We start from the raw sequence: 11,734 nt of genomic DNA on the forward strand, positions 1-11,734 counted from the left end.
ATATCTACCTTTTATCTTGAGTGAAAAAAGGACGACTGTTCAGTTATTTGACTCTTAATTGTGTACACAATCTAAATATGTCTTCATAATTATTATTTTCAATGTTAAAAAAAGGCCAAACATTGTGAATAAATCTTGCAGACGTGTGTGCTCTGTCTACAGTTATTGTAGCAAAAAAATTTCGAAAAAACGTAAACACAAAAAGTGACGTGTTCAATATCCAAATAAATACCGATTTGATTTGTATTGTTGAAGAGAGTTTCACGAAAGTGTTTCCTTTTTCTTTTAGATTTTGATGTTGCAATTATAACAGTATAGGGACGCTATGCCCCACAAATGTGTGATGCCAATTTATGTATTCTTTCATTGTTTTACTGTTTGGCTAGTGTGTGCCATGTAATATCCGTATAAGTATAACCTTTCCATATGATGGGTACAGATGAAACATGTCGATTGGTGACATCTACTAAAGCAGTTTGGTTCTACGCAATTTCTAGGCACTTTAAAATCACGACACTGGATTCATAGAAACATCATAAATCGGAAAGTAAAATAAACGAAGAATGGCCGCCTTCAACATGCCGGATGACGGGAACAGTCGCCCATCGGAGAGGTAAGGGACCAAAAGTTATCATAATTAGGGCAACATTCGGCATTTGTAGCTGAAATCAGTGTAACAAATGCTATTTGTGACAAATTAGAAAGAACAAAGTTAATTCATAAACGCCCCTTTCTTCGGTGTCTTTTCCTGGTGTTCGCACCTGCGAACACTACTCCAGAGCGCACTTGAAGGCGGAGCGCCTAGATACACAGACAGTTTGTGGTGCCCCCTAGAGGGGCTCCTAGCCCCGCCTCCTCGCCCCAGTTTGTTATTTAAATACAGGAAATGGAGTGTGTCTGACATACAATGGACACGCAGAACGTCTATGCCTGCCCCAGAGGCTCGCCAGCCAATTAGAAAATAAATAAATGCATTAATTAATTAACATGCGAACCTATTTACACACATAGGTTTTGGTCAGTGCCCCCCATCCGTTTGTCAGTTCAGCTGCCATTCACACTTTGTTTCCACCCTGTACACTACTCGATGTGGGGCAGTGGATCAGCCCACTTCAATCACTGCCACTTTGGCACTTTGAGAGGTGATTACGCACTCATCTGCCTAAGAACAAGGGCACTTCGTTGCCACGGCTGGTGGGACAAAGCATTAATATGGTAACGTTTTTGACCTTTCAATTTCTTATGGCTGTTTTTTACCCCAGTTACCCTTCTGTGCTTAAACTATATTCTCGGGTTACAGTGCTACAAAGTCAACCGTACTCCTTCCTTGGCTAATAAGAATCGAACTTTTCTCACCTGAAAACTAAAAAAAAATATCGATACACCCTTTTTTTGTACACCTGCCTGGTAGGGCGCACCGTACCGTCCTATTTAAATGTATTTAAATTATACAAAATTATTACTTTCTTATTGTTGGCATATGACGTTGTATGATGTGATATTACGTTCGGACAGCAGCAATTTTATTTCGTTCTTTTCATTATATATATATCAAGCCTGCTTGCTAAGGCCACGCCTAGCCTTTAGGTTAGACGCCTAGCCTTTAGGTTAGACGCTCATCATGATATCTCTTTAATCGTGGGAAAGCGTGGCAATTCTTTTTGCTGACTGACTTTAGAGTGAAAAGGCCCTGTGCAGTCCCCAGTCCTAGGACCGCTTCACGGCCTGGCAGAGGGTGAGATCCGGAGTCCGGAGTGCACATGCGCAGGAGGGAGTTGCTGGCTATTGGCCTTGGGCGCCTGCTGCAGAGGGCACAGGGCAAACCCAGGGAACACGGGGTGTCTTTAAAGAACCGCCGGGCGACAGTCAGACTTGATTACCGACCCTGACACTATGTACAGGCTGCATCAACCCTATACCTTATTCACGCAGGTTCGTGCATTCCCAAACTCTACGCAGTTTGGCATATTCACAAACAGTAAGTTCACAAACACTGCGCAGGTTCGCATCTCTAGAAGGTTGGCATAGTTTATGCAACTTCGCGTATTCAGGAACACTAGCCGGGTCACATACTAGAAACACTACTCAAGTTCGCACATTCACGCGCACCATGCAGGTTCGCATATTCAGAAACACTATCGAAGTTCGCACATTCAGGGGCATAATGCAGATTCGCATATTCAGAAACACTACCCAAGTTCGCATATTCAGGCGCATTATGGAGGTTCCCATATTCACAAACACTACCCAAGTTCGCACATTCACGCGCACTACCCAGTTTTCACATTCACGCGCACTATGCAGATTCGCATATTCATAAACACTACCCAAGTTCGCACATTCACGCGCACTATGCAGATTCGCATATTCACAAACACTGCCCAAGTTCGCACATTCACACGCACAATGCAGGTTCCCCTATTCACAAACAGTACCCAAGTTCGCACATTCACGCGCGCTATGCAGGTTCGCATATTCACAAACACTACTCAAGTTCGCACATTCACGCGCACTATGCAGGTTCGCATATTCACAAACACTACTCAAGTTCGCACACTCACGCGCACTTCACGCACATTCACGCGCACTACCCAAGTTCGCACATTAACGCGCACTATTCAGGTTCCATATTCAAAGACACTCTACGCACTTTACAAAAAGACCCATGAAAAAATGGTAACCCATGTATGTACGTTAATACAAATATGTTTACAATGAAAATTGCAATATCCATGTGTGCCTTAAATTGAGCTGTTGAAATGTATTAATCATCTGCAAGGTCGTTCTTATATATGCTTGAAGACCACATACACAAATGCATATATATCCATGCGCGCGCACAAATACGCAACGTGGGCGGCCAGAAAACCCACACAAGTGCACTCACAAGACACAAATAGCGCCGAATAGTGCCACTGTCCTCCGGCCTAACTGCGGACCCGTTATTCCCATATTTGGAAGTATGAAGAGTCCCCCTTCGATTTCACAAGCAGAGTATGGTGGGGCGGGGGAGGGGCACTCTTTCTTCTCTTTGCGGCCATGAGCCTGGTACAAACTTTAAATCGTCACAGGTTTAGTTCTCCTCTCAACTAAAGTTTAGAAAGATATGAACCTACGTATGTTTATAATATTTCTAGTTTATCTCTTTTTGTTCATTATTTGCAATGTTCATCTAGTGCCAAGAAACCCTTAGGCGCCTTATAAGGCATTATGACATATCTATTGATGCCTCCTGCATTTCTTGAGTTGAAGACTGACACAAAACTAATAAAACACAACAACCAGTGCCGGTGTCATTGTCAGACATTTGACAAACAAACCCATGAAAAATGAAGCTGAATTGAAATTATAAATTGGTCGAAAATCTGTTAATTGATCGGTTTCCACCCGTCGGTGAGGAAATGTGCACCCGCGCTGCGTACAGCACAATGACATTGGCTGGGAGTGAGTTAATATAACATCTAACAGAAAGACGAACAAGGAACGAGGAACAATACAGATCTCTCAAGAATATGCACGAGGAAAACAAACTGTCCTCGGCATCGTTTGACAAAAGACAATAAGAGAGCTCTAGTTCCAGAGATTGTTCAGCATCACTGCTTCTATTCCCCGTTCTGTAGGTGTGTGAGTTGTCTCTGCGTCAATGCCGCGGGTGGGAAGGACGCTGAGTTCGCTTGAAATGAAGAGTCGTGTTGGAAGCTCAGGTCAGCCCGTGTTGGGGTGAGCACAGCCCGTGTTGGGGTGAGCAGAGTTTTAGCTGGCGATGAGAGGCCGATGCAGCGCGTTGAAAAGTCGTGAATCATATCATCTAAATCGAACGGGTGCTCGCTGGGCCGTGAGGTTCACACGTCCACCCTGCGGTCCTGTGAAGGCAGAGGGTGATAGGAGGGGACCTGGGCCATACAGCAGTGAAGCAGAAGTGAGTGGGGAGGGGGATGGGGGGATGGTGTGTGTGTGTGGGGGGTGGGGGGGGGGGCTGGTCTCGGGCTGCCCTGCCGAGATCACACTCAACCAAGGCCGGGTCATTTACAGATAACAGGCAGTATGCGTTTCCATAAATCATATAATGATCAATACAAGGGGAACACCTGCACCTCATGATGCAGGCCTGAGCTGCGGCTGGAATGAGGAGACATGTTGATCGATCTTTTATTCATCCTTACTTTCTTTTTCTAACTTATTGATTGTATTCATCCTTTAGATGTATTTCTTTCTTCTTTTACTTTTTGTCCTTGCCTTTTTTCCCGTTAAGTCTTTTCTTTTTCGGTTCGTGCATATTTTACGTTTTGTCTTTATTTTTCGATTATGTCTTACTCTTCTCCCTAAGTTTTTCTTATTATACCATGTCTCGATTACCTTTATCTTTTCGTCTTTCTTTATTGCCTTTTTTATATTTATATATCCGTTTTTATTTTTCTCTATTTTTCTGTATTAATTTTATTCTATCCATCCATTCTTCTTGTCTATATTTCTTTTTCTTTGTCTTTCTCTTTATTTAGAACATTCTTTTTTTTATTTCTTCGCAGGTGGACTCCGAGAAGCTTTGGGGCGCATTATAAATATGTTGTCTCAGCAGGAAGATCTGACACAGTATGGTATTCAAGGTCCAGCTGAGGCCATATTAAAGTAATCCATGTGTAATAGCATAGTTCGGAGGGCCATGCAATTTGTAAAGTTATAAACAGCAAGTAGTGCCGCCACCTTTTACTTTCACATATTTACAATTCAAATTACCTTTGTCAGAAGAACACGAAATTTCCCACCAAGGTCGAGATTAGGAGGACCCCGAACTGAAAGTTCCCGGGTGAGCACCCAGGACGGGAATCCTTCCCTCCCCAACATCCTGTGACACCTGATCTGTCTAATTCTCTTCCCATCCAGATTTACCAAATAATCAGTCAACACTCGAATTTGAAGAGACACATTAGTCACTCAAACCATGGCCCCTAGGTGAAAAGAAATGAGGAAAGAAAAGACACGCTTTAACCAAGGAAGTACAGTTTTTGAAAAAATAAGGTCTATACATGGCCAGCATATTTTTGTAATCAATTGATTTTAATTCATGCTTAAAATTTATTGTAGTAAAATATGAAAAATAAAGTTATATACATTTAACGAGTCTCTACCGATAGTAAAGGCCAATGTGTGTCTTCTCTTTAAATAAAAACTCAAAGAGAAGATCTTAAAACAAAAGCTCTGCGGCCTCGATCCAGGGGAGGTCATGGGATGGCCGGTCCTCACCGGCAGCAATACGCCGCCTGATTGTCTTCGTCATATATGTTTGCGATCGCATACCAGGAGCCAGCACTTGTGTGACGTAGGCACCTCCTTGCAAATAACGTGCACAGTGTCTTCTGGTGTGATCGCACCCCCGGGCCCTGTGTTAGACACAGGGGCCCAGAAATTCACTGTGTGATGAACAATTGTCTTTTTCCATAAAAAAACAAACTTTAGAGTAGCAATGTTCACCATTTCTGGTGTAGTTCATCTTTTTCTATTCGAAAATACCCATATGTTGTTGTTGTTGGTTAGTGCTCCCTTTCGTCACTACTGACATTGACTAGTGACATTCACAATTAACCAGTTAAGGGATAACAGGGCTCTTGCATAGTGAGCATCACCTTTCATTGAGGAGTGAACTTCACTTTTTCTTTTTGCGTTAAAATATTTTCACTTTAAGGAGTGACCGTTACGTTTTCTAAGTAGTGAAGCCCGTGCGTTCTCTCTTCAGTGGTGCGATTCCCTATTTGATCAGGACAGGAGCTCGCCAGTCCTTCAACAAACATGGCGCCTTTGTATTGGGCCGCGAATCCCCCATTGTTTCTGTAACTGAGACCACCATGACTTGAGTATGATGCCCGCCATCGTCTGCATAGTTATATTCACTATTGTCGCAGTGGTGAGTTTTAGCTGTTCTTGGCTAGTGATTTCACCTGAGTAGTACAGCTCACTGTTTCTTAGGCAGTGAATACAAATGCACAATGCAGTGAGTGTGGAAATGAACTAATCCCGGACCTGTCGAGTTCACCATTGCGGCAGTAGTGATGTTCACAACTCCTTAGTTAGTGAACTTCGCCTGAGCAGTGAGGCTCCCACATCAATAGGTGATGAAGTGAAGTGCTCTGACCAGTGATTGTGGAAGTGCACCATTTCTCGAACTGCGAGTTTCTATTCTTCGCCCAGCGGAGTTCACCATTGCTGCAGTGGTGATGTTCACCATTTCTTAGCTTGTGAAGTTCACCTGAGAAGTGTACGGCACACACTCCTGGCTAAGGAAGCCAAGTGCACTAAGTTATCAAAAACACAATCCCTCAAGTTACAGAGTTCACTAGTCCTCGAGCAGTGGTGCAGCAGTAACGTTCACTTTTCGTGAGAAAGGAAGAAGCTGTTTGTTGAGTTCTGAAATGCACATTTTCGTGGAAGTCCTTTACATTCTTGTCATGCGCCTTAACACCTAGAAGTTAAGCGTGTTTCAAACATATAATAATGCAGGGAGGTGTGACCTGGTCTAACCCCTGCAGAGACCTCCAGACAGAGGTCACCTCTTCCGATGCTACCAGGAGAAGGCCCACCGAGTGGAATGTGTACATCCCACAGCAGATTCGCCCCCTCCTTTGGGTGGCAGAGAATCGAACCTGCCCAGGCCCCGGGTTTATTGCACGTCTTTCTTTCGTATACAAGATTTTAGGGCAGACAAACCGAGCTACAAAGTCCGATGCAAACACGGAACGAAGGTCCTGAAAGGCTGTTCAGACAAGGCCAGTCATCTGCGACCTGAGGAAGGGGATGGCGCCGGGGAAGGGGCCCAGGGGGTAGTTCACGGTGCCCGAGTAGCCCATGAGGGGCGAGCTGAAGCCCACGGCGCCGCCCGGGGAGCCCTCGTGGTACAGGATGGGCACCCTCACCACCCTCTGGGCCGAGTGCGACAGGTTGGCGGCCTCCAGGTCGGCGGCCAGCTGCCGCTTCCACTTGTTCCTGCGGTTCTGGAACCAGATCTTGACCTGGGTCTCGGTGAGGTGGAGCGAGGCGGCCAGGGCGGCCCGCTCCGAGCTGCTGAGGTAGCGCTTCAGGTCGAAGGTGGACTCCAGCTGGAAGACCTGCGAGCGGCTGAAGACGGTGCGCGTCTTCTTCTTCCGCGAGGCGCGCTGCTCCGGGGAGCCGGGCTCCGCCTTCTCCTCGTCGGCCAGGCCGCACTCCTCCTCCGCCGGCTCCGCCGACAGTTCATGCGCTTCCGGGCGGTGCGGCCGGTCCGGTCCCTCGGCGAACTCCGCGAGCTCCGGGGAGTCCCGGTCACTGGCTGCAAGAGAGGAGAGAGAAAGGGGTTACAATTCCGCGAACTGCGGTGTGTCTCGCGACCTATCACTTCTGTCGAGACTCTGCTGCAACCCGAGCACAGCAGCTCGACATGAATATCATCGCTGCGCTCAAAGTCTACGAAAAGATGCGCCTACAGCACAGATGTGCGCGCGTACATTGACGCGGGAAAATAGTTACATCCGGGACATTTCCATGTAATAGATTAAACAAGAGGGAATAGGGCTGCGAAAGGAGGGAGTATACGAGGGATATAACATTATACGTAGTTTGGGAAAGATGGATTATTCATATAGATAAAACAGGAAGGGGTATAATTAAGCCTATGCACTGTGCCCATAGTATATTCTTTATCAGATATTTGTCACCCCAGGAATACTTTTATCAAATGTCTAAACAGAGAGAACATGCTCAGATTAGGCCGAAAACACAATATGAATTATCTGCATTAGCAACTGATTTCCAGCTTCCCCCGCACCCGTAATCTGCATCTGGCAGCAAAGGGAATAAATTGACCATTGCATGGGTACATCAGCTGCTGAATACATGTTTTGACATCTTTTGGAGGACAGGCGAGCGGACATGAAGGTAAACAGAAACACGCGGTTCCTAGTGCCACACCTGGCCACCTGTGCCCTAAGCCTATATTATGTACCCCATGTGCTAATGTCATCGTTCGTGTTGTTCCATATCGCGCGCATCCTCAATGCAGCCAGATATGTTCACCCAAAATGTCGTCCGTTTACCGCTTTCTCTCTCCGTACGCACTTCTGTCCGGAAATTGCCGGTTTCTCTCTCTCACTATAATTACAACATTTTGATTATATATATATATTAGTGAGAGAGAGAAACCTGCCATTTTCTGATAGCAGCACGTATGGAGGAAGAAAAGGGTCAACGGACGGACATTTTGGGTGAACATATCTGGCTGCATTGAGTATATGCATACATTCATACATCTCGTTAAACACGCCTCTGCCATTTTTACAACAGTTGGTACTTATACACAATTTAAAAATAATCTATCGATATCAAAATCAACTCTCAATTATAATATACCTCTACAAGAAGTACGTGCGACCGCGGCTTTGTAATTATAATATCATTTAGGAACATAAAATATCTACTTCTTCATTTTTAAGAGCTTGTGCGCACTTGTACGAAATGTAACTATTCCCAGGCACGCTTTCTCCTTGGACGCTCGAGCTGATAAACGGGCAAATAAAAACAAACCACCATTTCAATAATATTTTAATTTAAGAGCGCCAAAGGGCTCCAACTACCTTTACCTGCTCACTGTTAATTTCTCGGATGCCTAATATATAAGGGGTCTGATCTCTTCAAAATATCACTGCAGTGAATTTCAGGGGAACGGGCGAGGGGGGCACGTGCAGCGTAACCGGCAGTTGTCTTGTCTGTGTCTACAATCTGGATGTAAGTCGGAGCATTAAGTGCACGTGCATTTTAACGCACTTTCGGGAATACAGCTGTGCGCCTAGAGGCAATCGCTGTGAACCGGGTTCTAAGGATGAGGTCACCACAAGCGCTAGAGTTATGAGAAACGTTGTATTTGCCCCCGACGGAAGGAGCCAGGGCAAAGCGCGGAGAACTCCCATTTAATAGATCCACATCCCGATTTGTTTTTGCTCATTTCCAGTGTTTTTTTCCCCAATATGTGATTTGTCATTTTTGCCCAACTACCTCAGATATTATCAAATGGGGCTTACTTCTGGTGCCGCTGTGGCACTTCAGATGCGGCGCTTCATTAGAGAAACGTGAGCGCGGATTAATAGCGTCTAGAGTCATAGGAGTGTATGAAAAGTAGCTATATAACGGCCCAGCCTGTGAACTATGTAGGGCCCGTCGAACGCATACAGGAGACGTGTAATCAGACACAGGAAGCGGTGACCATCCATTATTCACGCTTCCGGCCTCTGATCGCCTTCGGTTCTGTTTGTGTGCAGCGACTATTTGTTTATTTGACACCCAAGGCGGGCAGAGGGGAACGTGTCTACCCAGTGCCCTGTACACTAACTCCGCGTGTGCGGGCGCGGTGAACACAAACAGCGTGCAGCAGGGTGACTGGCAGGAAAAGGGCCATAGATAGCAGGAGATTGGGGCACTGATGGGGCGCCCTCGTGTCTTAAGGGTGCCCCAGACAAACCGAGAGCCCCTCACACGGAACCGTGTGAAGGCCACTCTGGGTTAAAGGGTCTTGTTGGAAGGGCAGAAGCGTCCCGTGACCGTGAGCACAGCGACACCGTGTGTCCGCCTCCGGGAAAGGCGAGAGGACGCCCAGAGCAAGCAGACGCCATCCTGAGCAGAGAGAGAGTATGGACACAGATGAGACCGTCGCAGGGAAAGGCGAGCGAGAGGACGTCCAGACCAAGCAGACGCCATCCTAAACAGAGAGAGAATGGACAGCGAAGAGACACTGAGGGGCCTGAAGCCGCTGAGGGTACCGCTTAATGTAATTCACCCACAAAAGGAAAAAACATCTCTCACACACATGCAGTTACTTAATCATCAGTCTCCTTGCTCCAAGAAAACAGTGGGATCCGCCTAAACTGTTTTACAGCCATAATTGACTGGAGGTGTGTGTGTTTTCCCGTTCTCTCTGGTATGTGTTCTCGTGCCTTCTAAATAGATGGGACGTAGTCTTGGCTTTGGTAGTAAGTACCCTGTAGAACTTTAGTGTCCGCTATGGGCAACGACCCGTTAGTTACCAAGACCAGTCGGTCAAGCCCAGGCCTCTTCCGTAGGCAATCGCTGCTGACTTCCGAAGGCCTATAGCATATAGGTTGTCAGACCAGGCGTCAGAAGAGATTGATGAACTTTAAAAGTTCAGTAGGTTCGCCAAGGCAAGCTCAGCATTTCTCCCGGCGAACGACACATTGAGCCCCATAAACTGAGATCCCACGAACTCCTGATATTTAAAGACTGGTGAAGCAGGCGCTATGCTCTAACGACAAGCGGATGCTGCTATTGATAAAACATCGGTCGTAGAGACGAAACATGGTCCGTCTTCTGTCCACACTTCTCCGGATGGTCTGTGATGAGCCGACAGTATGCACCGAGGCGTCCTCGGTTCTGAGCTAAAGAAAAACAGGTGCAACACAAAATAAACCTCACAAAACGCCTTTCACCATACATTTGTGCAGTGCAAGAATTCGACTACTTACACGTCGACAGAAAATGTATTGTGGAGTTCCAAATGATCAGATATGCGTGTAAACTGACATTGATAATTGGGTACCAGAGGTTCCACTCGTCTCACAAAATTGCTAATGTACATATTTTACAGTATCGTTTTCTGTACATGCTTGTCACCCAGCAAGAAGGTGTGGGAGCACGCACAGTAAACTGCCCGAGATCGCTTTCCAGTACTTGTCAGAGTTCAATACTTACTGTCCGGGCTGGTGCACGCTCCTCCAGCGGAGTAGCTGGCCTGGGCCCTCCTGTACCACTCCAAGGCGCTGTCTCGGAAAGGGAAGCTGAAGGGCCCGGATGGCACCTGCGGGCAGCAGCCTAGGGTGCCCATATGTCCAGTGGGCCCTGCGCTTTGCCACGCGCGCTCTCCGTGGTGCACAGAGCGCTCCGCGCACCGCTCCTTCCCTGAGGAGCCCAGCAGGTTCTCAATGAAGAAAGAGGAGACCTTGGCCGGGCGGTGCCGCGTGATCTCTGCCGCCTCATCCGGCATTGCTAGCGGAGGTCCCGTGGTCGGGGGTGCCGGGATGCGCTGCTCCGGTTCCGACCAACAGATTTCCAGGCCCTGGGGTCACAAGTAGCCCTGGTCAGCGCCTCGCATCGCCTCCGTTACACTATCATGTCCAGCCTGCCCTCCTCCGGGTACTCGCGCTGAAATCAGGCGGAGGCGCAATAAAAACCACAATACGGAAATCAAAATGTCAGGCGAGTTAAGCGTTTTGCGATCGGGGAGTGCGGAGCGCGATTGGACGAGTTGAGCGGCAAATGGGCTTTACTGGAGAGTGAGGAGAAGGACACCAAAGGGGAGGGGGCGCTTCTATTCCGCAGCTAGTATGTGCATCCCTCGGGGCCCGAGGAGGCCTGTCACTCATAGACTCTATTTAGGTCAATTAGTGAAGCAAACTGGGCCCCGGGAGGAGGGGGAGGGAACAGAGCCTCCCCAGGAAGGGGGCGGGGTGGGCGGGCTTTAACGAAACAAACCGCTTAGCCTGATTGGTCGGTCTTAGGTGGGCGCGGCCTTTGCTGGGTCTGGTCTGCGCTTCCTTGACTGGCAGCGAGGTTCAATGACAGCTCTGAAGGAGTAGGGCTAACCTCCTCTCTACAAACAATTGCCATCCCCTGGCAGCAAGTAGTGGTCGCTCTAGCTCTCCCTTCAGACCACGGTGGCTTCACTGCGCCGTCAGGGATCTTGGATACAACGACACAGGGCGCT

General features: G+C 47.4%; 1 protein-coding gene across 1 annotated transcript; it reads right to left on the reverse strand.

The window, feature by feature from the left end:
* Nucleotides 1-5,058: 5,058 nt before the first annotated feature.
* On the reverse strand, nucleotides 5,059-11,364 carry HMX1 (H6 family homeobox 1). Its single transcript, XM_085642488.1, has 2 exons — nucleotides 10,723-11,364; nucleotides 5,059-7,297 (listed from the first exon to the last, which is right to left on the reverse strand). Exons 1-2 carry the CDS (start codon nucleotides 11,012-11,014, stop codon nucleotides 6,750-6,752), a joined length of 840 nt encoding a protein of 279 aa, XP_085498614.1. The 5' UTR covers nucleotides 11,015-11,364; the 3' UTR covers nucleotides 5,059-6,749.
* Nucleotides 11,365-11,734: the final 370 nt, after the last annotated feature.

Source organism: Triturus cristatus, chromosome 2_2 (assembly GCF_964204655.1).
Source record: "Triturus cristatus chromosome 2_2, aTriCri1.1, whole genome shotgun sequence".
In the NCBI taxonomy this organism is placed as follows: Eukaryota; Metazoa; Chordata; class Amphibia; order Caudata; family Salamandridae; genus Triturus; species Triturus cristatus.

Excerpts from the sequence above, each read along its gene's own strand:
- HMX1 (XM_085642488.1), bottom strand. The coding sequence starts at position 11,014 with ATGCCGGATGAGGCGGCAGAGATCACGCGGCACCGCCCGGCCAAGGTC. Across the intron at positions 7,298-10,722 it reads AGCGTGCACCAGCCCGGACA|CCAGTGACCGGGACTCCCCG; the intron begins GTAAGTATTGAA and ends CCTCTCTTGCAG.